We start from the raw sequence: 23,389 nt of genomic DNA, 5'->3' as shown, positions 1-23,389 counted from the left end.
TAAATTCAGGGAAACAATTTACCTTGTTATTTTAATTAACTCAGAGGTTCCCAGCTTTTGTGGTTCACAGCATTCTTAGCATTTCAATGTTTCTGTGATGCTCTTAGGCCAAAGCAAACAAGTACTAACGTCCCAGCAACTGGATAGCTGTTTGAAAAAAAATAAAACATAAACTGAAGACTGTACCTTTGCATAACCACAGTTACTTCCTAATGGACTGTGTGTGCCCATTGCACAGCTTTTCACACTTCAGAACCAGATTGAGCACTGATGCCTGCATTTCACATTGATTTTTATATGGCATTTGCTTTATTATAGCAGCTGCTGGGCACCAGGCTTTGCAAGATAATATGACATTGTCAAAAGAAATATAGTGCTATCTGACATTGAAATGATCACTTGCCTTATGCTGATAGTTCCCACAGTGCCCCTCTGGTTTACCACAGCACCCTTGGCACTCAGCTTGGGAACCAGGGCACTAATCATCTAATCTCTTTCTCTTAATCTCTAACTGGGAATATGTTGTAAAAAATCTGTTGGGAGTGGATCCAGAAATGGGACACCCAGTTGGATCATGCAAACCTTCCTTGGGGTGGAAACGAGTAAGTAAAATTCTCTTCCTGTTTCTTGTCCTGCAGCCAACTCAACACAGTGAATGGTGGCTCCTGCCTCTTGGTCACAGGTCATTGTGAAAACAGAAGGAACAGCATTTTTGGATCTTTTAGACGTAGAATTTTGGTTGAATTAGTTGAAGATGATGTCTACTATGTCACAAGAATCCAAGCAATAAATTCCTCCTCATATCTCTGCAGGTAGATTTATGAGTTTCTGCGTTCCTAGCATCTCTCCCCATTGAGTCCAGGTGCCGAGAGCCACTTATTTCCTGCAGGACTCAGATACACAGAGTGACCCTGTCCCTCACCCTCACTGATGCACCCTGTCCCCGAGCATCACCTCTTGGGTTCTCCATCTTTTGCATCTGTGAACAGCGTGGTGCATGTGTGCAGGTATAGCTGAGGATGAAACCCCAGGCAAGAACGGTATTCTGCTATTGTCTACCTCCAGAATGTCTCTGGAATCCAATTCTAGTGCCCCATCTAAGTCTGCCCCTTCCCCCCCACCCCCCCACTATATTCGCAACCCTACACTGTGCAGTCCCACCTGCCCTCCTTTCTGCTCCTTGCGTGCACTGGTATCTCTCCTGCCTCCAAACCTGTGCCTGTGTTACTACATCAGTCTTGCATTGTCCTGTCAAAAGCCTTCTCCCTCTCTGCTCTCTTCCTCACCTTCCTTGAAGTGCACACTCTCCCTGTCCATGACCAGAGCAGCCCTGCCCTTCTCCTTTGCAGTACTCACCCAGGTATTGCTTGATCACTTAAAGAATGCCATGTCAACTACAGAGTCCCCAGTCCTGGTGTAGAGCTCAGACGGAAAGTATTGGCTGAGTGAGTGACGGTCTGGCCAGTTACCACATTGTCCCTGTGAGAATGAGAGATGCTTTCCTTTCCATAGCTTTGAGATTGAGCTAGAAGCCCCAGGATGACAATCTGGTGTGTTTGCTGTTGGGTACCTTCTATACCCCCAGTCATTCACTGAGCACCTGCTGTGTACTAGGAGAACTGAAGTGAAATGACCCTGCCCTTGGGTTCCCAAAGTATGTGTGAGGCTGAGCTTTAGAGCCACAAAGAGTTCAGGGAAGCAGCAGATACAGCAAATGAAAGGCCTGGAGGTGACAGGGAAGGGACTTTTTGCAGCCCCTTGTGTTGTTTGGTATGTTGATGGTAGGGGCTGGGGCAGTATGGAGGGAGGGCTACCACTGTGGGAAGAATTTGCCCAAGGCTGCCTCCCAGTTGGGTCAATGCCTTAGAAAAAAAGTCGTTGTGGCCCTCACATGGAGGCTCTTGGGTGCCTCTGTTTCTAGGCCCACAACAGACTAGATTTTTGTTGGTTTCCTTTGTGTTTGCTGCAACAGAAATGAATGGCTTGCTGCTTTTTTTTTTTTTTTAATGAATAGCTTCTTGAAATTTGCTAAGGGTTTTATTTGCCTGTAGTCATGGGAGGGCCGAGCTGCAAGATGCAGGTTTTCTGGGCATTGCCTCTCAAAGGGTGGCCCCCAAGTGGGTGCAGAGCAGGAGTCCTGGGTATCTCACGGCAGTCCCCATGGCTCACTTGTTGTGTACAGTGGTCTCTCACATCGGGGCCATGGATGTAACTTGTCATTGGTGTTCCTCAGAACCTCCTTAAAAGAATTTTCAAGGTACTTGTGGCTCCCAGATTCATTTCATCTGTTGAACACATACTATGCCATCACATTTGAACTGAAAAACTCTGGCAGTTTCTTTATGGAATTGACCTCAGGCATTAACAAGTGTGTAGGTTTTATGCTTTAGTTTTCCTTGTTAAGATGGTGGCTAGCCTGTCCCAACCATGTGCTTTGGACCCTCCTTGGGGGCCCTTACTCAGCTTACAAATGTTCAGAGGCCAACCCAAAAGTCCCCAGGAATCATGTGTCAGATTCTTGGCCACCCTGGCTGGTTAGGCCTGATCTTTCCACATCCTGTGTAAGTTACTTTTCTGTACTTTGGTTTCCTCATCTTTAAAGCGGGGATGAGGCCAGAAGCAATCTCAGAGATATTTTAAGGATTTAGATGTTGTGTGTGTCAGACAAGAACCAGCTGGCTAGAAATGGGCTTTTTGCTTTTGTGGTGGATGTAGTTTAAAGTACAGAGATGAAGCAGAGTTCAGGGTCAGGTTTTCTATAGAAAAAGTGTTGGCCTTGACTGGGGTGGCTCAGTGGGTTGAGCACCAGCCTGTGAACTGAAAGGTTGCCCATTCAATTCCTGTTCAGGGCACATGCCTGAGTTGCCAGCCAGGTCCCCAGTTGGGGGCGTTCAAGAGGCAACCATACACTGATGTTTCTGACCCTCTCTTTCTCCCTCCCTTCTTCCCCTCTCTCCAAAAATAAAGAAAATCTTTTTTTAAAAAAGAAAAGCTCTGTTTGGAACAGAAATTCAGTTTCTTTGCCCTCCAGGGTGGCCCATCTGGCCCTGGCTTGAAGGTGAAGAAAAGTGGTTACATCGAGAGCCCTCGCTCCATCCCTTGGCTTTCTGAGAATCCATTTGGAAACAGAAAAGGCACAGCCCAGCCCCGAAGTTCCAGAAATCGGTTACCTTGATTTCATCGTGCCTTAGGGATGTTGCTTTTGAATATTCCAGAATGTCACTACTTAGTGGGAAATGTATGGGTTACTTCCTCCTGGTGGGACCTGGGTGGCAGGGATCAGGTATCCTTGTGGGTGACAGGGCTCCACTGCCCTGAGGCCTGACTAACTTCTCCAGGGTGGGGCCACCCCTACCTGCTCCTTGCCTGCAGGGCTTCACCTGGCACAAGCTTGTCTCTGTGATTCCTGAGCTGCTTTTTAGGGGAAATCTAATAGTGGAAACCAAACTGTACATCATTTTTTGTCTTCACTTAATGCCACTCTCCCTCCTATGCTCACTTCTCCAGCACATCCAGGCTTCCCTCTGATGAGGCCACTTGTCCCTTTTTGTCCATTTGAGCATGTTAGTCCCATTGCATGTCCACTTGCAGGCATTTTTAACCCCGATTACATACTTCCTTCTCTGTGGTGCTGCCCCTCTGTGGATGTAAGCACTCGGCATGTCTGTACCTCTCTCTGCCTCCTCCACAGACACTGGACCAAAGGCTTTTCTAGCCAGCTGGCAAGTTGTCTGTGTCATTTGCCCCATCTCCTCCTCCTGTCTCACTGGCCCCCTACCCCAGTTTCTGAAGTTGCCCAATAAACGATGACCACATCCATTTATCTACCCATAGGTGTCTCCAATGTGTCCTGTGAATGTTTTTCTCTCCTTACTCTCACTTCCAGAAGTTTCGTGCAAACTCTCCTGGCCTACTGGCTTCTCCACCTGCAGCCTACTGTTGGTCTTGGCTGGCTCCCCTCTGGAAAGAGTCACAGAGTGAGGCCACAAGCCAGAGGCTCTCTGATTGTGGCCAGACCTCCCACTTCAGCCACACCTCTCCTAGAGTGCAGGCTGCCCTCACATCTCCCACCTCACCCCTACCCTGTATTGATTGTGGTGTGTGTGTGTGAGAGTTTACTATTTATAGTACCTTTATTTTGAAAGGAAACGAACTCAGAAGCCACACATGGATATCAGTAAAATTAAATATTACGAGACCAAAACAAATTGTCAAATTTTGTCTAGATAATAGTTTATAAACCCTCCATGGCCTCACCTGAGGCCTGGCATGTCACTGTGCAGGTGGCTGTAGACCCAGCCTGTCTGTGGTCGAGGTCCTACTCTTGATCAACTAAACCTTGAGAGCTTGGAGAGATACTCTTCTTCCTCTTCCTTGCCACTCACCTCAGTGTGAAGACACATCTTTTGTCTGCAAGGCACAGTGCACGGCAGACTGTAGTTTCTGAGGTGTTGCCTCCCTCTTTCCCCGCTTCAGGTTTCTCACCATATCCTGCTGCATCTTGGGTCACCAGTATCTGTTCTCTGTTCCGGAAGCAAGCTCTTTTCGGACAATTTCACACTTTACCCCCAGGCTTTGGGTGCTCCTCCTCTCTGGATCTCCCTGTAGGTGGCCTCCTTGCTGCTTTCATTGGGATGCATTTTATTTGAGTCTTGGCTCTGGGGCCCACCTCTCCTTGCCCAGCTCCCAATCAGGGACACCTCATGTGCCTCCCTCCCACCAGTGGTGTCTCTGTCCCCATAGCCTTGCCTTGATTCATGCCACAGGCACTGCTTTTCTTGACCACACATTAGTTCTAGCCATACTTTTACTACAAGTACCCCAGTGGATACTTGCCTTGCATTCCCAAGCAGGCCTACCCAGTTACATCTGCCTTTGGAAACTATTGTAGTCCAAATAGTGTTCCTCTGAGCTCGTTACGCTGTTGCTGTGTCCTACTAGGTTCGCTGTCAGATGGAGTTGCTTCAGGGGAATGCTTTTCATGATCCTGCATGTCCTGCACGCTGCTCTCTCAGCTTGGGAATGCTCCCCACAGGCTACTGCCCAGCTGGTCTTCACCTCCAGTCCCTGTCACGTTCTCATGCCAGCGCGGGTACCCCTTCCCCATCTCTACACACCATGTGTGCAGGAGGTACTAGGAAATAGCTTGACATCCACAAAGCCCTTCCTGTTAGTGTTCTGCTCGGACAGGTGTTTTCCAATAGAGCATACGGTCTTAGAGGTTAGTTATCTTAGGAGCCATTCCCCTCCCCCACCTTCTTGAGGCTCAGGAGTACTCTGGGAAGGTGAAGGCTGTGAATTCTTGCCTGGTGTCTTAGATTACACTTGGACCTCATTAAATACTTACATTCAGCCTGGGATGCAAGACTGCCTCTGGACACACAACTCGCCTGCTGTAACACTCACCCTCTACTAGTGCCTTGGGTGTCTCCATGCAGGTGGCACAAGTGTGTTTCTCTGCAGTGTGGTCTCTCCTGTAAGCTAAAGGAATTAATGAATTATTCAGTACTTTTTAAATGATTGGCATCCCATTTCTATATAGGCAAAAGGCTCTGTAAATCTATTGTTTGGTGGGAAAGGATAATAAAGAACAATTTCTCTTAAAGCAAACATGGATTCAGTTTTTATACTGAATCTTTAAGATTCAGGGTCTTAGACATGGTGGTCTTTGGGCGCTCCCACATGGGTGCTGCCCTCCCTGTGCAGCCTCCTCCATGGAGGAAGCAGCATGCTCTCCTCGTGTTCTCTAGCCATGTGATAACTGTACCTGCAGTTGACCAGAACATTGTGGAAGGCAAGCCATGTTGGTTTTGTCAGCCCTCAGACTCATCCTGCAGCCAAGAACCCCAGTGTTGGGGTCACGTGTCCAGGATCCACACGTGGGTTGGTCAGCCTGCCTTCCCTAGGAGGTCCAGCTTTCCACAGCCCCACAGAACGCTTACCACTATGTTGCTTTTACATATCAAGCTCTCCCCTGGTGCTTTTAAAATACCATTTGCCAGAACTGCATTTATAAAAACCTTTGTGGGAACTTTGGTTTAAATTACACTTAGACTGAATCATAAAGTAATTCATTAATAGCTAGAGTGCCTGGCATGTGCTAAGTGTGTTCCAGGAAGAAAGCCATGACAGAGCCAGCCAGTTGGCCTTGTCTTGTTTTGGCCCTCTTTTCTAAATCTTTGCCTGACTTCTTCAGTCAGAGAGGTTCTCTTATCCCCACTTGGGGATATAAATGGAGATACTCCTGTGATGCAGGCAGCTCCTAGCCAACACAAAAAGGATGCAAATGGTCAGCACAAGTTTGAACAGATGTTTCTTCTCATTAATAGAGTGTGGAAACTCTCAGCAGTGTAAGGAAGGGGTGGGTTTGGCAATAAAAACGTGTACTCCTGCCCTGCAGTTGTCCCTTTAGAATCACTGAACAGGTGCACAAACTTATCCCTGTAAGGATGCTTTCAGCAGAATTTGGTGTGGCCTAAAGCAGGGGTTATTCAGGTGAGAGGAGTCCACAGGGCAGGGTGCTCAGACAGGCACTGAGCTGGGAGGGGGGTCCTCACACTTCCCCCCCATCCCCATGTAGGTCATGGAGGGGCCTCTATATATCCCTATAAATAAGCTTTGCAAAGCAAGTTACTACAGTAAAACAATGGGTCAAGTATGAATTCATTGTGTCATCAACAGTTCCTTTGGGGGATTTCTTTAATCAGCAATCATACATTAAGTTGCCAAAAGATGTTCTTAGTAAGTAGGAGGCTTTGCCTGAAACACTCAGCAGTGCACAGGTGGCCAGACTTCCTACTCCTCCCTGCTGGGCCTCTTCTCACTAAATGGAATTGCGGACTTGGTTCCTTGGTTCGTGAGTCACAAATACAAACAAGAATTTTAATGTAAATGACATATATTTTGGGCTTGCAAATCCTCCTCTTCCTCCCTCCCTCTCTCTCTCTCAGGCAGTGACCCCTAAAAAGCTCTTAGATGTTACAAAAAGCTGGTTTGTTGCTCATTGTCCCTCCTTCTCCAGAGCTTTATAGAGCCAATAGCCCCTGCCACCTCCTGTTTGGCTCACTTCCATGAGTTGTCCCTCCCTGCTGGGTGATGAGTCTTTAAGGAGGGCAGGCCCTTTTAGCACATGGAGTGGCTCCTTGGCCTACCTGACCCAACCAGTCTCTGCCAGAGGAGCTCAGTTCTTATACCAGTGGTGGGGGGCACCTGTCATTACGGTGGCGCCTCTCCGCTGATGGTGGCTTTTCTCTTCCCTTTTAGAGTGCCTGGTGAAGAATGTGATGGGATCAGTAGCATGTCTGCGGAGAGCGGCCCTGGGACGAGATTAAGAAATCTGCCCGTAATGGGGGATGGACTAGAAACTACCCAGATGTCTACAACACAGGCCCAGGCCCAACCCCAGCAAGCCAACACAGCCAGCACCAACCCCCCACCCCCAGAGACCTCCAACCCCAACAAGCCCAAGAGGCAGACCAACCAACTGCAATATCTGCTCAAAGTGGTGCTCAAGACACTATGGAAACACCAGTTTGCGTGGCCTTTCCAACAGCCTGTGGACGCCGTCAAGCTAAACCTCCCTGTGAGTAGCTTGCGCAGGACCCAGGGTAGCATCCTCCAGGGCCCCTCCTGTACTGCTCCAGGGGAGGACAGACTCTCAGGCAGGTTAGAGATACACTTGAGTTGTGAAAGCATGAGGCCTGGCTCTGAACTCCAGCACCCATGGGGCCCCGGAGTGAGTCGTCTCAGCTGTGCTGATGAGCGGAGGTGAGGGAGGACAGAGGACATGCTTATTGGTTTAGGCAGTAACTGGTTTCTTAGAGATTAGGATCCTGGGAAATGTTATATAGAGAACAATTAAAACAAGAGTAAAAGAGTGCTTGTAATTTTCCTTCCATTCCATGGGGAGCTGAAATGGAAGCACTTGGGGGTTTGGCCCCTCTCTTCTCAGGTGCTCCTGACCTGCCTAGGAGAAATAGATGCGATTGGTCAAATCCTGAGGGAGGAGGCTGGCTTGCTGCAGGAGCACTCTTCTTTTGGTAATTGTGTCCTCATTGTCACCCAGAGCACAGGGCAGGAAAGGTATAGAACACTATCTCTCAGGGAGTGAGTAAGTTCATGGAGGTGGCCTAGCTAGAGGTGGGTTATGGGTACATCTTTGTCCCAGCTGCCTCTTTGCACAGCCTCCTGCCCACCTGCCCCTTCATGGCCACAATGCACTGGCTCTTGTTTGTTGGGGGTTTCTTTGTGACCCTGCTCCTCCCCCCCCCCCTTTCACGTTTCTGTTTGCCCACATTCCTAGCAAATGATTGTGGAAACTCAACTTGTGTCCCTAATTGAACCTCAGAGAACAAAAGGGATAAATGCTTTTAATTTTTTTTCTTCAAATGCTTTGATTTTTTTTTTTCTTCAAAGCACCAAGGACTGATTATCTTTAAGTTGCTCTCTGCTGTTTGCCAAGTCCCACCCCTACACCCCCACCCCCCAGACTAGGAATTGGAATTAGATAACTGAGGCAGGGGTTTGTAAATATTAGAGCTACACAGTTATAGGAACCTCAGCCTTGGCCAGGCATCCAGTTTCAAGAACAATGAATGCACTGGCGTGATTTTCCTGGCCTGAAGGCCATTATTTGTGACAACTGTCCAGTGCTATCTGTCCACTGAGTATGTGTCATGTGCACTCGGGGGAAGAGAGAGTCAGGAGAGGGAGGACACTGCAGGTCTGGGTCGAGAGTTGGCTCAGGGAAGGGGTTGGAGGCAAAAGAGGGTCCTCGCCAAATTTGGGCTTCAGAGGCCACTCTTGGCCATTGACTATGACAAAGAGTAGAGGCAGCCAACCTGTCACTGAAGGGAAGCTCGTGGAAGAGCTTGCTACTCTGGTCTCTGGCCGAAATGGCTGTGTGGGGTCCACAGGTGAGGGTGACCTTCCCAGAACAAATAGAAAATTGGGGGAGAAGCCCAGGGGTAGAAACCAGAGGGGCCTGTGTATTCAGGGTACTGAAGGGAGGTGGGAACCTGCAGAGGGGAGCCAGGAGACCTGCCAGCAGAGAGCAGTCCCCTACGTCTCCACATTGGAGGCTACAGGGGGGCCAGAGATGAGGATTCCAACCTGACCCTCCTGTTGGCCTTTAGGAAGGCATTGGTGACCTTAGGAAGATGTGACGCAGAAGTAGAAACCAGATTCGCGACGGTGTGAATGAGAAGGTGAGGATGCGAAGCCATCATTTGAAGAAATTTGGCTTTGAAGGGAAACACGGCAGAGTCAGAACAAAGAGGGGGTTGGTTTGTGTAGGATGATGCAGAGGGCTGAGAGGGTGAGACTGGCAGGAGGGAGAGAAAGGATGCTGACCTGGGATTTCTAGACAGGAGCATCCTAGCCAGCAGGACAGACACAGGGGAGGTGGTCTATTAGTCCTGTTAGACCAAGGGTTCCCTTTGTCTCTTAACTGTTGACATCGCCCTCAGCAGCTTAGGTGTAGGAAGGAGAGATGGGTGGACAGTAGCACTGATCCAGTATCTTCAGAGAGGTGGGGATAGTGAGGAGCAGAGCCAGAGGGAGGGGAGTGGGGGGAGGGGTGCTGGTTGACTGGGAGCAATGTCATGCTAAAGCCCAGTTTTTTCTTTAATAGGGCCTACCCCTTTCAGGAGATGTTAATAGGGCCTCCCCAACATGTTTGCTTTTTTGTTTTCTGACACCTTTCAGATCTTTACCTCCAGTCTGGCCCCTGGTCCTTGCTGGACAGTTCACTAGAATGCCTATGTCCTTCACATTCAGTACATGTATATGGTTGGACTGTCATACTGCTAAACCCACTGCCCCTTTGTCAGTCCTTTCTCCTACCACATCCCTTTTGTGTTAATCCCACCTCTTCCCTCATGCTCTACCCATAATCACTCATTTGCCCATGAGCCACTTGACACATCATGCCCACTTCAGGCACCTGACACCATTCTAAGAGACCTCTGGCTGTAAATAAAATCTGAATTTCTACGGGGCAAGATATAGTTGGACTTGGTTCTCTTGGGAGAGGTGATCAGAGCATGGAATAATGTTGAAAGTCTGGTTCAGTCTCCTCTTTGAGGCCTCCTGGCCAGGATGCCTAGAGCTGGAATCTGTAAGCCAGTAGCTTTTATTCCTTTCTCCTGGGTATAGAGCAACTCAAAACCTCACAGTCCCGGTTTGCCTTAGCAGTACTGCCCACCACCATTCCTGAGCAGGACCTTGGCGCGTGGTAACACATAGATCTGCCCTTCTCATCGGACTTCCACTTGGATTTTATTCTGATCCCCCATCCACGCCTAATTCCAGGGTTGTTGGTGGGGCTAGCTGGCTGCATGCAGGTCCCCTGCCTGGTCCTCTGGTCCTTCCACTTGGAAACCCAAGTGCTGCCTTATCTGTCCCCAAATTCTCCCCTGTGGTTGTTTTTGTACTATTCTAGAGTTAGAGGAAAACTGTTTGATCTGAAGGGCTTTAGGACATCTGTGCCTGCCATCTAGCTCCTTCTGTTTGGCACTTGTAGAATAAGATCCAAAGGTTTGAGGGGTGGGTCTGTGAAGGCTGTGCAGATTTCCTCATTTGGCAGTTAATCTGTTTAGTTGTTAGTTTTTCCTGGTACTAGTAGATCCTTAGTAGTAGACTAGACTGTGTACAAGTAAAAGACATGAAAGTGCAGTGAATTTGACTGAAGGTGGAGGTCTGTTCCATGGTTCTTCAATGTGATAGGAAGCAAGGGATCCAATTTTTAGGGGGTGGGCTTAACTGCTGGTTTCATGAGAGTTTGCATTTTATGGACGCATAAAATTCCACATTATGGAGAGAAAGTAGAACCTGCCACAGGTAGTTTTACTGAATAGGAACTACTTTTTAAAGTCTGTATGTTCTCCCCATTATTTATTAAAAATGGAAGATTATTTTAACATCTCCCCCCGCCCCGCCGCCCCCCCCCAAAAAAGATCTCAGTGAAGACAAACTGTTCCCAGATGGGGCTATTGACAAACTTGAACATTTTTTGTACAAATTAACCACCCAGCATTTGGGAATCCTTCCCTGGTTGACTTTATATTGCGGCCCCTTTGAGATCACTCACTGACACCGTGGAAGAGCTTCACACTGTGCATCTGTGGAGCGACCTGGAGTGAGATCTGTAGGTCCACCTACAAGTACTATGTGACTGCGGAGGTGACATTGTCCTTTTGCTCTCTCTGTTCTCTAGGATTACTATAAGATCATTAAAACTCCTATGGATATGGGAACAATAAAGAAGCGCTTGGAAAACAACTATTACTGGAATGCTCAGGAATGTATCCAGGACTTCAACACTATGTTTACAAATTGTTACATCTACAACAAGGTGAGATGTGGGGGCCAATGTACAACTGCCCTACGGGGAGGAGAAAGAGGTGGGTATGTTTGGAGTCCTGGGGCAGGGGTGCTAGAGCAAATTGGAGTCTGACAGAGGAGACTGTTAAGAGGCAAGGGTAATGGAACCTATAGTCTTGCCTGTGGCTGGCTGTGTTTCTTTTTGGGGGAGAGGGGTATTGCCATGTTTCACTTCTCAGCCATCCTTGTTAGCTTGAAGCATGTGCTTCTTATGCCTTTGGTATTTTAGTTTTTGACTATGTATAGAAGGATGAAAAAGGCAGTGACGACCCATTAAAAAGTCCATTCGGATGATGTAAATTGTCAGGAAGAAGGCTACTAAAATGTAGTTGTACAAAGGCATGCTCAAACAGAAACATCAATATGAGAGAGGGGGTGATGGGGCCTTATCTGGACCTGTGAACATAACCATTGTGAACTTGTGGCCATAGAGTCGAGAGTCCCCCGATCTTACATGTAGACCTGAAGATTGCTTCTTAACCCAATAGCCAAACCTTTCGGCTCGGCTATGCCATGAAGCCGATCATTTGTTTACAGTTCAGACTACAGATGTGATTAAAACCAACCCTTTCAAATAGAACGGCCCTGGAGGGAGACACTATACAGAACTCAGCTTTTGACCTCTGCTGATGTAGTGGGTAAAATTGCCCAGAAGAGATGGGTAGGTGAGTTTCTTGAAGTTTATTGCATTTTTAAAGTCTCAGCCCTCACCGCTAGATTTAAGTGAAATGTGCACAGACGAGGAGGTTCTCAATTTAGAGCTGAGTGGGAACAGCATGTTATAGATGAGGGGAGATTGGGGACCCATACGGCACTGTGAGATAGGCATTTCTTGGAGCCCCAGTGAGCTGCCTTAGGCATACATTGGGGAGCATGTTTGGAGCCCTGCTAACATACCTGTAGCAAGAAATCCTATGTAATTCAAATATATCTAGTGAGTTGAATTGTATCAGGAAAAGGTCCCTGTCTGATTGGCAGATTGTTAGATGTTTAAGGCATTAGGATGATTTCTCAGATGGTCCAGAGCGTAAGAGACTAGAGAGGGGGGTGCTGACTCAGCACATCTGCGGGCACATGAGACTGTGATGCTGGGTGTGGGCTTTGGGTTCAGCTTGAAGACCCTGAATATGATGCTTCATGATTTAGGGCAAAGGTAGGTGGCACAGTGTGGGGAGCACTTGTTCTGCTTAGAAAGGTGGGGGCCTTTCTGATCCTCACCCCACTTGTCTCCTCTTCCAGCCTGGAGATGACATAGTCTTAATGGCAGAAGCTCTGGAGAAGCTCTTCTTGCAAAAAATAAATGAACTGCCCACAGAAGAAACGGAGATCATGATAGTCCAGGCAAAAGGAAGAGGACGTGGAAGGAAAGAAACAGGTAGGGAACCCCCAGCACTGTTTACCTCATACTGAAAGAGCAAGAAAACGGCTTTATTTCTCCCCAGTGTTTGCTCCTCTCCACCTCCAGTGGAGGACTGGGAGTGATAGGAAGATGGCTGTTCTTTGGATACAATGGGGCCAGGTTCAGTGGTGGACCTGCCCCACAGGATTCCATGACTATATTACCCTCCCCCAAAGTAGACATAACAGCCCTGCCTTTTAAAAATTTTGTGAATTCTTTCCCCTGCCAGTGCCATGGATAGTCTCTGCTTTTCCATTTTAGAGAAAAGAAATGAGCTTGACCAAAGACAATTTTAACTAATATCCAATCCTAGAGCCTTGGTGGCTTGTTTTCTGAATTATCTTAATGGTGCTGGTATTGGACCCATGCCTGCTTTTTGGTGCCCTATATTTGAACCTACCTTGTCTGTGTCCATGCCCATCCTTGCCTTTGGCATCTTGCTGTTCACAGCTCCATGTTGCAGAACAGTGACGCTTGCAAGGTGGCTGTGCTGTGAGCTATGTGCTTCTCTCAGGAGCCGGCTTTCACCTTGCTTTCCACCCTGCTCAGAAGTGGTGGCTTCATGGGAATGAAGGAAGTCAGCTGCCCTGCAGTGCTAAGGGGTAGCCAAGGAGAGCTAGTCTTGAGTCACCCCATAGCCACCGAACTTGCCAAGAGGTGTCTGGTCTACTTTCAGCCAAGGAGTCCGCCCTTTCTACCTGGGTTCAGTCGGCACGTGGGGTAGGTGCGGGGCCTTGTGTCCAGGGCCTCCCACCTAGTTGCAGAGAGACAGCAGCTGACCAGTTTCCGTGGCTCAGGGAGGTGGGGGCTTGCCACTTTCCAGAAGCCTTGACCATGGCTTCCAATGCCCACCCCCTGCCAGGAACATTTACTCAGAGGCAGTGCTTCTGGGAATGAGAACAGCGCTGCCTGAAGTTGCCAAGAAACATTTATCCACTCTCCATCCACAGTCCTGGACTCTTAGCATGTGTTGCTTTCTCCTTCAGCCCCGGCCTTCCCCACCCCCCTCAGGCAGGGTCTTTGTACCCAAGTGGGTACTTGCAGCCAGGACTCAGGAAATGTGGATGTACTGTCCCATCACTGTTGAAGCCCCCCAGGCAGGTCAACAGACTTAGCCAAGGTCCAGGGTGTTTGAGCTATTCTCTCAGGCAAATAATTATGGTGCACTGTGTGTTATGCTTATGAAGATGTGTGCTCGCCATATGTGACAGTGTCCCCACAAGCTTGGTTTGCATGTGTCGGGTGCAGCATCTAACCACCAGTCCCTTTTATGTTGGTAGGGACAGCAAAACCTGGCGTCTCTACGGTACCGAACACAACACAAGCATCAACTCCTCCGCAGACCCAGACCTCTCAGCAGAACCCTCCGCCTGTGCAGGCCACACCTCACCCCTTCTCCACCGTCACCCCAGACCTCATTGTCCAGACCCCTGTCACAGTGGTGCCTCCCCAGCCACTGCAGACTCCCCCACCAATGCCCCCCCAGCCCCCACCCCCACCTGCCCCCCAGCCCGTGCAGAGCCATCCTTCCATCATTGCGGCCACCCCACAGCCTATGAAGGTAAGTGTTCCTTGTGTGCTTGTGTGTGGCCTGACCACTGGCAGGCTCCTGCCACCTCAGCTAGCATTTCTCACCCCCACCACTTGATCCGTAGCAGTGAGTTTTGCAAGAGATGGTTACCCATCCTTGCCAGTGCTTCGTGCAGTCTGTTCTTGCTCCCAGGGGATGGGAGGGAGAATTATGTTGTGTTTTAAGTCAGCACAGCCCAGAAGATGCTGCCCCAGAGATTCCATGATGGAGGCACTCCCCCAAAGTTGCTGTCCCCTCTTGTTTCTGATTTAGACCATGCATGTTGGCAGAGGCTGACTTAATAGTTTCTGAAACGTGCCTTCCAAAGTGACCTACTGGTAGGCTTGGCTCAGAGTGGGGCCACCCCTGCCATTGAGTAGGGAGCTGCTTTACAAGGTTTTGTTGGCCTTTGCTGCACAGATACCAGACTCGGTGGTGCATATTCTCCTGCCCCTGGCAGAGTCTATCCCAGCTACAGAGCAGAGTGGTGGGACAGAGCCTCTTTTTGCACGGGAGGGTTGGGGCCATAGGAGAGACCTGGCCTTCGGGAGTGATTTCAAGGGCTCACCTTTGTGGGTCACACCCCTGACTGTGCCCTCTTGCCTGCACTCTTGGCAGACCAAGAAGGGTATTAAGAGGAAAGCAGACACCACCACCCCTACTACCATCGACCCCATTCATGAGCCGCCTTTGCTGCCCTCGGAACCCAAGACCACCAAGCTAGGACCCCGGCGGGAGAGCAGCCGGCCTGTCAAGCCCCCAAAGAAGGATGTGCCTGACTCACAGCAGCACCTGGCACCGGACAAGAGCAGCAAGGTCTCAGAGCAACTCAAGTGTTGCAGTGGCATCCTCAAGGAGATGTTTGCCAAGAAGCATGCGGCCTACGCTTGGCCTTTCTACAAGCCCGTGGATGTGGAGGCGCTGGGACTTCATGACTACTGTGACATCATAAAGCATCCTATGGACATGAGCACAATCAAGGTGGGTGGGTGGGCGAGCTGGCACCCATGGGACCAGGGGAGACCCCAGAACTCTGCCCCAGCAGCTCTCTAGGTAGGCTCCTCACTAGCCAAAAGGAACCCAGCTCCCCCTGCTGGGAACTGTAGGGGCATGCTCCCAAACAATGTGGCAGTTTTGGTCACAGACAGCAGTGCTGTCCCCTGGTCCCTGGAGAAGCCCTCTTGGGCCTTGAGTCCCAATGCCTACTGGCACCTTGCATATGGTAGATACTCGGAGAGTGGGGGGGTTGTTGACTTTGCCGCACTCTGTCATGGGGTGGGCCTTCCTGTCTTCTCTCAGTAGGAGGCACAAAACAAGTACTGGCATTTCCACTGTCATATTCTGAGGCTTTTTGGTTTTCTTTTACGCTTTTTTTTTGCATTTTTCTTCTGCAAGTGGGAATAAGCTTGCCCAAACATGGGATGGGCACAGCGGGGGAGGGTGCTCTGCTCTTTTTGACCAGTGTTCTGTATCAACAAGATAAGTGTACACCTGGTCAGAACTGGACCCAGTCCTCCCTTTTCAGTTCTGGCTTAAGCTCTGCCTCTGGATTCTGTGTCCACGTGACCCTTAGGCACAGTGACCTCATGGGTGGATTTGCGTTCTAACAGAGCACTTCATGACCCTGAGAATTGCTGTTGTCTCCTTTTCCACCTGACACTGAGAACTAGGATGTTGACCTCTCTCTGTGGTCTGGAGTTAAACCCCAAGCCCCTGAGGCAACAACTTGCTCCAGCTAGCAACCCTCCCTGATGTTTTCTCTCGGCTGACAGAGGCAGACACAGACTGTCTTGTCTTTTCAGTCTAAACTGGAGGCCCGTGAGTACCGCGATGCTCAGGAATTTGGTGCCGATGTCCGATTGATGTTCTCTAATTGCTACAAGTACAACCCTCCTGACCATGAGGTGGTGGCTATGGCCCGAAAGCTCCAGGTGAGGCTCTGGGAAGCTCCTGGGCAGGCCAGGCCTCTACGGCTCTTGGCAGATTTTATCTCTAGCCTCCTCACCAGTCACTTGTTTTGGTGTAATGCCGCATTGCTTTGGAATAGTGGACTCAGAATAACCTACATTTCATGTTGGGATTATTTCATTATAATTAAAGCAGGGGGGTTGGTTTTAGGTTTTGGTCTTGGACATTTTGGGTTTTGTTTTGGGGTGTCCCATTGAAAGCCTCCCCAACCACCACCACCGCCTGCATTTGGTTGCCCTTGATCGGAAGAGCGTGTGTGCTGTGCATGGCCCAATCTCTTCTGCAAAACAGACCTGTCTCAAGTCAGCGAGGGACACTCTTTCCAGGTAGACACATTGTCACAGTTGTGATCTAAAGTAGCTACTTGACTGTGGACATTTCTTCACTATAGCCCCGAAGCCTTGGTTTGCCCTCCAGCTGCAGGGCAGCTGCTTCTAGAAGTTTCTTGTATCCACGATGCCCTAATGGATGGGGTCCGTGGTCCCTTCACGTGGATCCTGAACTGTGCACACTGTAGATGTTGGGGGGAGGGTGGGGCAGATTACAGTATAAATTGACCCCATGTTCTTATTTTTTTAAAGAGAAACATATCCACATATCAACAGTTATCCTTTGCTAGAAAGATGAGGAGTTAAAAATTATGGAGAATAAAAGTCAATATTTAGTACTGTTATAATCTGTCTTTTTTTTTTTAATCTTTAAAATTATACATATAAGGCTCCAGGTTGCTTCTGCTTTCAGGGTTAGGCACAGCAGGCTGTGGGCAAGGCTACCTGCCAGCACAAGGGGCAGGTGCTCTGGCTGTAGCTGTGGTCTATTTAGCACATCCCACGTCTCACCCACATCTGGTGGTTGGATGGAGCTTCCTCACACTTGGCTTTTCCAACCACCTGTGAAATGCTTCCAGGGCAGAAGTCAGGACTTGCAAAGATTTTGGCGACTTGTGGGCCCATTCCAGTTAGAGGTCACCTGACCCCTGCTGCCCATCTGCCTTCCAGCTGTGTTAGCTCTGCATGTTGTTTCACACTTACCACCATAGTGTCTCTTACTTTCTCATGGGAGCCAAAGCACAGTCTGCCTTGTTCTTTAACTTGGCCCCAGACCAAGTCAGGGGCTGCCTTGGGTTCAAAGGATGTGTTCTGAACACTTGGGGTAGAAAAACTTTTATTAGCGTGGACCTGGCTATTGATATTTAAACACATAATCAGACTTGAAGGTTTTTAATTTCTACTGCTGTTTCTTAACTTTATTTTGTCTTAGGTTTTCAGGGGGCAGGAGGGCTGTCTTTCTTTGGTGCTCTCTGTTGGCTTGCTTCACATTGCTGCTGGTTCACCAATTCAGCGTCGAAGGAGTTCAGGCTTTATCATTTTACTGCAATTCTCATACACGGTCACCAGATGGCAGTGGTGCGCTCAGTGCTGCTCCTTGGACACCCCCACCGCCTCCCTCCTGGGAGGACTGAGGGGCAGCCAGTTCTTTTTCCATGGTTGATACCCACTCTTTATTTGCTCTTATGCAAACAGATAAAACAAGTTCTCTGCCAGCACCAAAGATTGCTGTTTGGAGCAGTTTTATTATAAAAACAAGAAAGTATCCTCTAATATATTCTAGCTTTTTGTCTTCCTAATTTTTGTGTTTGTTTTACATGGGTTTTTTTTTTTTTTTGAGTTTATTTTATGATCCTCAGAGTGGCATGAGCATGCCTAAACATGGGGTTTACCTATAGCAAGGCCACTGATATATTTGCCACACAGCAGCTTCTTTCTAAATGTTGACCCCAAATACCAGGTTGGGTGGATGGGGCAGTACGTAGGTGGGCAGCTCAGTGCGGGACCACCTCCACCCCCAGCCTGCTTTGCCTGCTGCAAGGTGTGGGGTCATCTTATTACTGAAAGTTACATACCAAGAGGATGAGGGTCTCTGCTGAACGGCAGAGTTAAAGTGGTAAGCACCCTGTGTTGGTTTCTCTCTGAAAGACAGTTGCTGTGTTTATGGCATTTGCGGCTTTGTTTTCTTCCTTCTCTCTAAGCTCTCCTGGATCAGCATGGTTTAGATGGCTGGATTCCTCAGCAGGGAGAGAAAGGAACAAAGCCCCAGCCCTTGTTTGCTGCTGTAAGAGGTCTTGGGACCTATTGTCTCTTGGTTAGGCAGTACCCAAGACTGGAATTTACCTGGGAATTGAGATGTGGCACAGGGTCTACTTTGTTTTCCTCTTCCAGCCTCTAAATTCTGGGCTTTGCAGCAATGGTCACAAACCCCTGGGCTCAAGGCTTCCTAAGGAGCCTGGGGTAGGTTGGAACCAGAGCTGCTGGTAGTTCTGCCCTCTACCCTCTGTTTTGTTGTGAAGTGACTAATTTAGGGAGTTTAGTGCCCATGTGGATTACCAGTTTATTTCAAGAAAAGTGCAAATTCAAGGTAGTGTGAAATTGTTTTATAGTAAGGAAAAACTGAACTGAAAAGTATTGGGATCTTGCATTAGATCCCAGGAACAGGAAGCTTTTGAGGGGTGGGTATATGTGGAGTGTCTTCCACTCATGGGTGCGTCCCCAGCACCTGATGTGTAGTGGTTCTCCTGGTGACTGCATTCCATCCCTCTCTTCCTGGCCTCTGTGCCTTGGATATGGCCAAACCCCACAGCAATATCCAGGCTTGGCTGGGAGGGGCTGGTCCTCACTGTCACTTGAGGGTCTCCAATTGCACTTGCTTTAGGTCAATTTATATGGGCATCTTTAGGCACTGTGACCTCCTAGTATCTAAACATTTCTGTTTCACTAAAAGGAAGAGGGCATGTTTCCCCATGAATCTGATACAGCCCGGTGTAAATAATCGTGGTCAACATTCTAGTGAGAGAGGTATTTGCTCTGAAACTAGTGTGGTTTGCTAGTGCAAAGAATCATAATGTGGCCCAGATTCTCCAGGTGGGTTACAGTTGACAGCATTCTGGGCAGGGAGGCTGGGTCTACCTTGAGACCTACCAGGACAAGTGATGCCTCACATTTTCAAAGCAACCTGTGTGAAAGAAACAGGGACATTTCTTATGACAAGGGTAGTGCTGCTTGGCAGCTGGCAGGGGAGTCTGGGCCAACAAGGGCCACGAAGTAGCTCCTGCTTTTAGTAAAAGGTCACCTCCCAGCAGCATCGAGTGCTGGGCACTGCCTGCCATGACCACCTTGGTGGGATCCTGATGCCCTGACACCTTCTTGGACACACTTCTCTCACCTACCTACTGCTTCTGGGCAGCAGGCCTAAATCTTCCAGATGTTTGTGGGTCATGCAGGGACCTGAGCCTGCCCACATCCAAGATACTGTGGGACACTCACTGCCCCACTGGGGTCACTGAAGTCTCCTCTCCCTGTCAGCTGGGGTGGTGGTCTCTGGTTACTCTTTCTGTCTTTTCTATAGCCCTTAGACCCACTTCAGGATTTATTTCTGAATAAATTAGAAAGGTGTCCTTCTAGTATTTAACAGCAAAAGCACTCAGACAGGAGAGCCCAGGTCTTGCTGGAGAAGGAACTGCTTTGGGAGGCAGTACTGGGTGGTCTGGAGGGGAAGAGATAGCACCGCTGTTGTGTGGGATACCTGCCCTGCTGTCCTGGGGGAGGGGAAACCTGAAGCTGTGTTTCCCGAGGGCTTCTAGAGCTGTCTCTGTCAAGTGTGCTCCAGTTAGAAACAGCAGTCTTAGAGCTCAATCCCCTGGGCCTCCTGGGCTACATTGCTTGCTGTCAGATCAACTCACACTTGGGGAAGGCCCCTTTCATCCTGTAAGGTACCATGTTGACTGACTTACACCAGGCTTAAAGCAGGTCCAAAAGTCCTGGTGGAAGCCAGCACTGTTCCTTCCACTGCTATCCTGTCCTAAGTCATCACTGGATTTGCTATAATGAAACCCTTGAGGTAGGGAGGGACCTGCCAGCTAGTTAGCGAGGCAGCACATAGCTGGATCCCCCCAGGTGCCCAGGCTCCATAACCTCACAGTCCCATCAGATTCCTGGATCTTAAGAATTGGAAGGTCTCAGTCTCCTGGGGTGGGATATCAAGTTCAGTAGTCCTGTGGCCTCTGCTCAGATTGCTTACACCTCAAAAAGCTGGCACCCTCCTGTAGCCTGTTCTCATCAGCCCCACACCTACTATCCTGTACTTTTCTCACCTTGCCTGGTATGTCCTGGAGACACTTCAGCCAGTGGCATGGATCTGTTCAGCTATGTGCCCCAGAAGTGATCTGATGAATGGGAAGGCAGACACAGACCTGTGCCTGCTGCAACGGAGGCTTGGCCCCCTCAGGTGCACTTTCACTACAGGGCCTTTGCACATGCTGTTTTCTCTGCTTGGTATGCTCTCTAAAATTGCAGGCCTCACCTGCTCCCTGCAGGAACGTGAACTAGAGGTGGGCAGAGCCTCCTGTTCTGCTCACTGTTATGTTCTGGTACTCACTCCCGGTATTCAGAAGTTTCCTTTGGGATGTGCTGATTGAGCACCAACTTGATGGGAGCCTTAAGCACTCTTTCTGTGGGTCCTGCCCTCAACTCACCTTTTATCAAGGATCCTTAGACTGATGTCCGCAGTGGGCAGTTGCCTGCTGTGCTCTGTGTCCCCTGTCCATATCTGGGTGGTGTGTGAGGAGCATCTTTTTCTCCGTGTGAGATTTGAGAGTGGAGTGTCAGGGCCTAGACAGCTTCTTAGCTTAGTGGCATAGGGTTACTATTGATGAACTTCTCTGACCCTCCCACTTCTTACCGAGTTGACCTCAGCAGCCAGTGAGGTTCTGGTGACACCACAGCCCGGCTACCCTTCACCCACATGTCTGGGGACCCAGCAGCCTTGAGGGGCCCAGCTTTCCCCACCCACACCTCCCCACCCCCCAGGATGTGTTCGAGATGCGCTTTGCCAAGATGCCAGACGAGCCTGAGGAGCCTTTGGTGTCTGTGTCCTCCCCCGCGGTGCCACCCCCCACCAAGGTTGTGGCCCCACCCTCGTCCAGTGACAGCAGCAGTGATAGCTCCTCGGACAGTGACAGCTCAACTGATGACTCTGAGGAGGAGCGAGCACAGCGGCTGGCGGAGCTCCAGGAGCAGGTGAGGGCACAAGCATCCCTATCCCCAGTCTCCTGGAATCCATGGACCGGGCAGTTTCCCTAGAGGTCTCACAAGATGGTTGTGGTTCTGGATCCTGGCAGGAACAGAACTCCAGTGGTGCCCTTGTGAAAGGTCACAGGCATATGAACATACGTATTCAGCATGTGGAGGTAGAGAGACATGGCTGCTCTTTGGGCAGAGGCAAAGCTTCTGGGTCTTTCCAGTGTCTGGAAGGAGGCCAAGCTAGATTTTTCATCTCTCCTGGGACTGTGTGGTTGCTCTCTGCTCCCTACAATCTGGCCAGTAGGCCCTTAGTACCAACATGGGTTTGTACCCCTGCCCAGTTTCCTAGGGATCCTCATCCTGGGTCCAGGATGGCCAGAGGGCTTAGCATCTGTCAGTTTAGGCAGCTCCTCTGGGCAGCTTTGGAGTCCAGGGCCTGGGTGGGCATGAGAACTTTGGAAATCTGATGAGGTAGCAGGTCACAGAGCTAAGTACCAGCCCCCTCCTTTATCCCTGGGCCCTGATGCTTGGGGTTCCTGACCAAGACCAGGGTGACAGGCTTGTGTTTTGCCTGTATGCTTCATAGCTCAAAGCCGTGCACGAGCAGCTTGCAGCCCTCTCACAGCCCCAGCAGAACAAACCAAAGAAAAAAGAGAAAGATAAGAAAGAAAAGAAAAAAGAAAAGCACAAAAAGAAAGAGGAAATGGAAGAGAATAAGAAAAGCAAAGCCAAGGAGCTTCCTCCCAAAAAGACCAAGAAAAACAACAGCAGCAACAGTAACACAAGGTCTGTGCCACCCAAATGCCCTGATGAGGACATATCCTGCCCCAGTCATGGGTTGTGATCGCCTCTGCCGTTCTCCCAGGGATGAGCAGTCACCAGGTTTGGGGGGGCGGGGGAGGGTGGTAGGTAGCATAGTACAGATGACAGGGACAGACCACAGCAGCCCCCATTTCCTGTGAAGATCAGCAGGGTAGAGATGTGGTGGCCCCTCAGTCCCCCAGTGAGGGAGTAGAATGAATGTCCAGCTTCCCAGGGCACCTAATTCCTGACAGCATCTGCATTGTTCCTTCGTAGCAAGAAGGAGCCAGCACCTGTGAAGAGCAAGCCCCCTCCAGCATATGAGTCAGAGGAGGAGGACAAGTGCAAGCCCATGTCCTATGAGGAGAAGCGCCAGCTCAGTCTGGACATCAATAAGCTCCCGGGTGAGAAGCTGGGCCGAGTGGTGCATATCATACAGTCAAGGGAGCCTTCGCTTAAGAACTCCAACCCTGACGAGATTGAGATTGACTTCGAGACACTGAAGCCATCCACCCTGCGGGAACTGGAACGCTATGTCACCTCCTGTTTGCGGAAAAAACGGAAACCTCAAGGTGCCCTTGGGTCCCCCCTGGGGCTTGGGGGTGTCCCAGTCAAGGGAGGGTTGACCAAGCTGCTTACCCCTGCCTTTCTGTCAGGGAGGTCCCTGTGGGAACCTCAGTTGACTCTGTCTTCTAGACTCTTTATCATCAGGCTTTTTCTCTGATGATAAAATCTGTGTCCTTGACATGACACCTCTGGAGGACTGTCACTTGGCACTCACTCCTAGGCTGTCAGTGCCTTTCTTGTCCTCTGTGGCTGGTTGCCATCTGGGGCCCACCTGCACAGTGGTGTCCTCAATCTTGCTCTGAGCAGCCTCTACCATTGAGTCTCTCCCTGCCCACCACCACCGCCAAAAAAAGAAAGAAAGAAAAAAAAGGCGGGGACACACACACACACACTACCCCACCCCCACCCCCCTTGATGTCTCTGAGGGTTGAGTCTGGGAGAGGCCTTAAGGCAGTTCTGTGCTTGCCTACTGGTCTTCTTTACCTCAGCGTGGCTCCTCTCTGGGTCTTCCAGGCAGCCCTTGTGTTACAAGTGCCTCATCTTGGCTCAGCTTTTGTCTTAAGACTAGTAGGGCTTTAGGATCCCTATCAGCACATTGTACATAGTCTTCATCCCAGTCCAGACTAA

The 23,389-nt window shown here is 49.6% G+C and overlaps 1 protein-coding gene across 1 annotated transcript in view; it reads left to right on the top strand.

The window, feature by feature from the left end:
* BRD4 (bromodomain containing 4) overlaps positions 1-23,389 on the top strand; it is a 78,110-nt gene that overhangs the window by 37,916 nt on the left and 16,805 nt on the right. The window contains 9 exon segments of the mRNA XM_053911936.1: positions 7,264-7,582; positions 11,216-11,353; positions 12,622-12,757; positions 14,062-14,342; positions 14,970-15,332; positions 16,154-16,282; positions 21,182-21,391; positions 21,981-22,180; positions 22,472-22,767. Of these exon segments, the coding sequence (XP_053767911.1) occupies positions 7,298-7,582; positions 11,216-11,353; positions 12,622-12,757; positions 14,062-14,342; positions 14,970-15,332; positions 16,154-16,282; positions 21,182-21,391; positions 21,981-22,180; positions 22,472-22,767 (2,038 nt within the window). The 5' untranslated portion in view covers positions 7,264-7,297.

The sequence above is a fragment of the Desmodus rotundus genome, chromosome 9 (assembly GCF_022682495.2).
Source record: "Desmodus rotundus isolate HL8 chromosome 9, HLdesRot8A.1, whole genome shotgun sequence".
NCBI classification, from domain to species: Eukaryota; Metazoa; Chordata; class Mammalia; order Chiroptera; family Phyllostomidae; genus Desmodus; species Desmodus rotundus.
The sequence above is the reverse complement of the archived record's forward strand: the minus strand, read 5'-3'. Positions and strand labels throughout refer to the sequence as shown.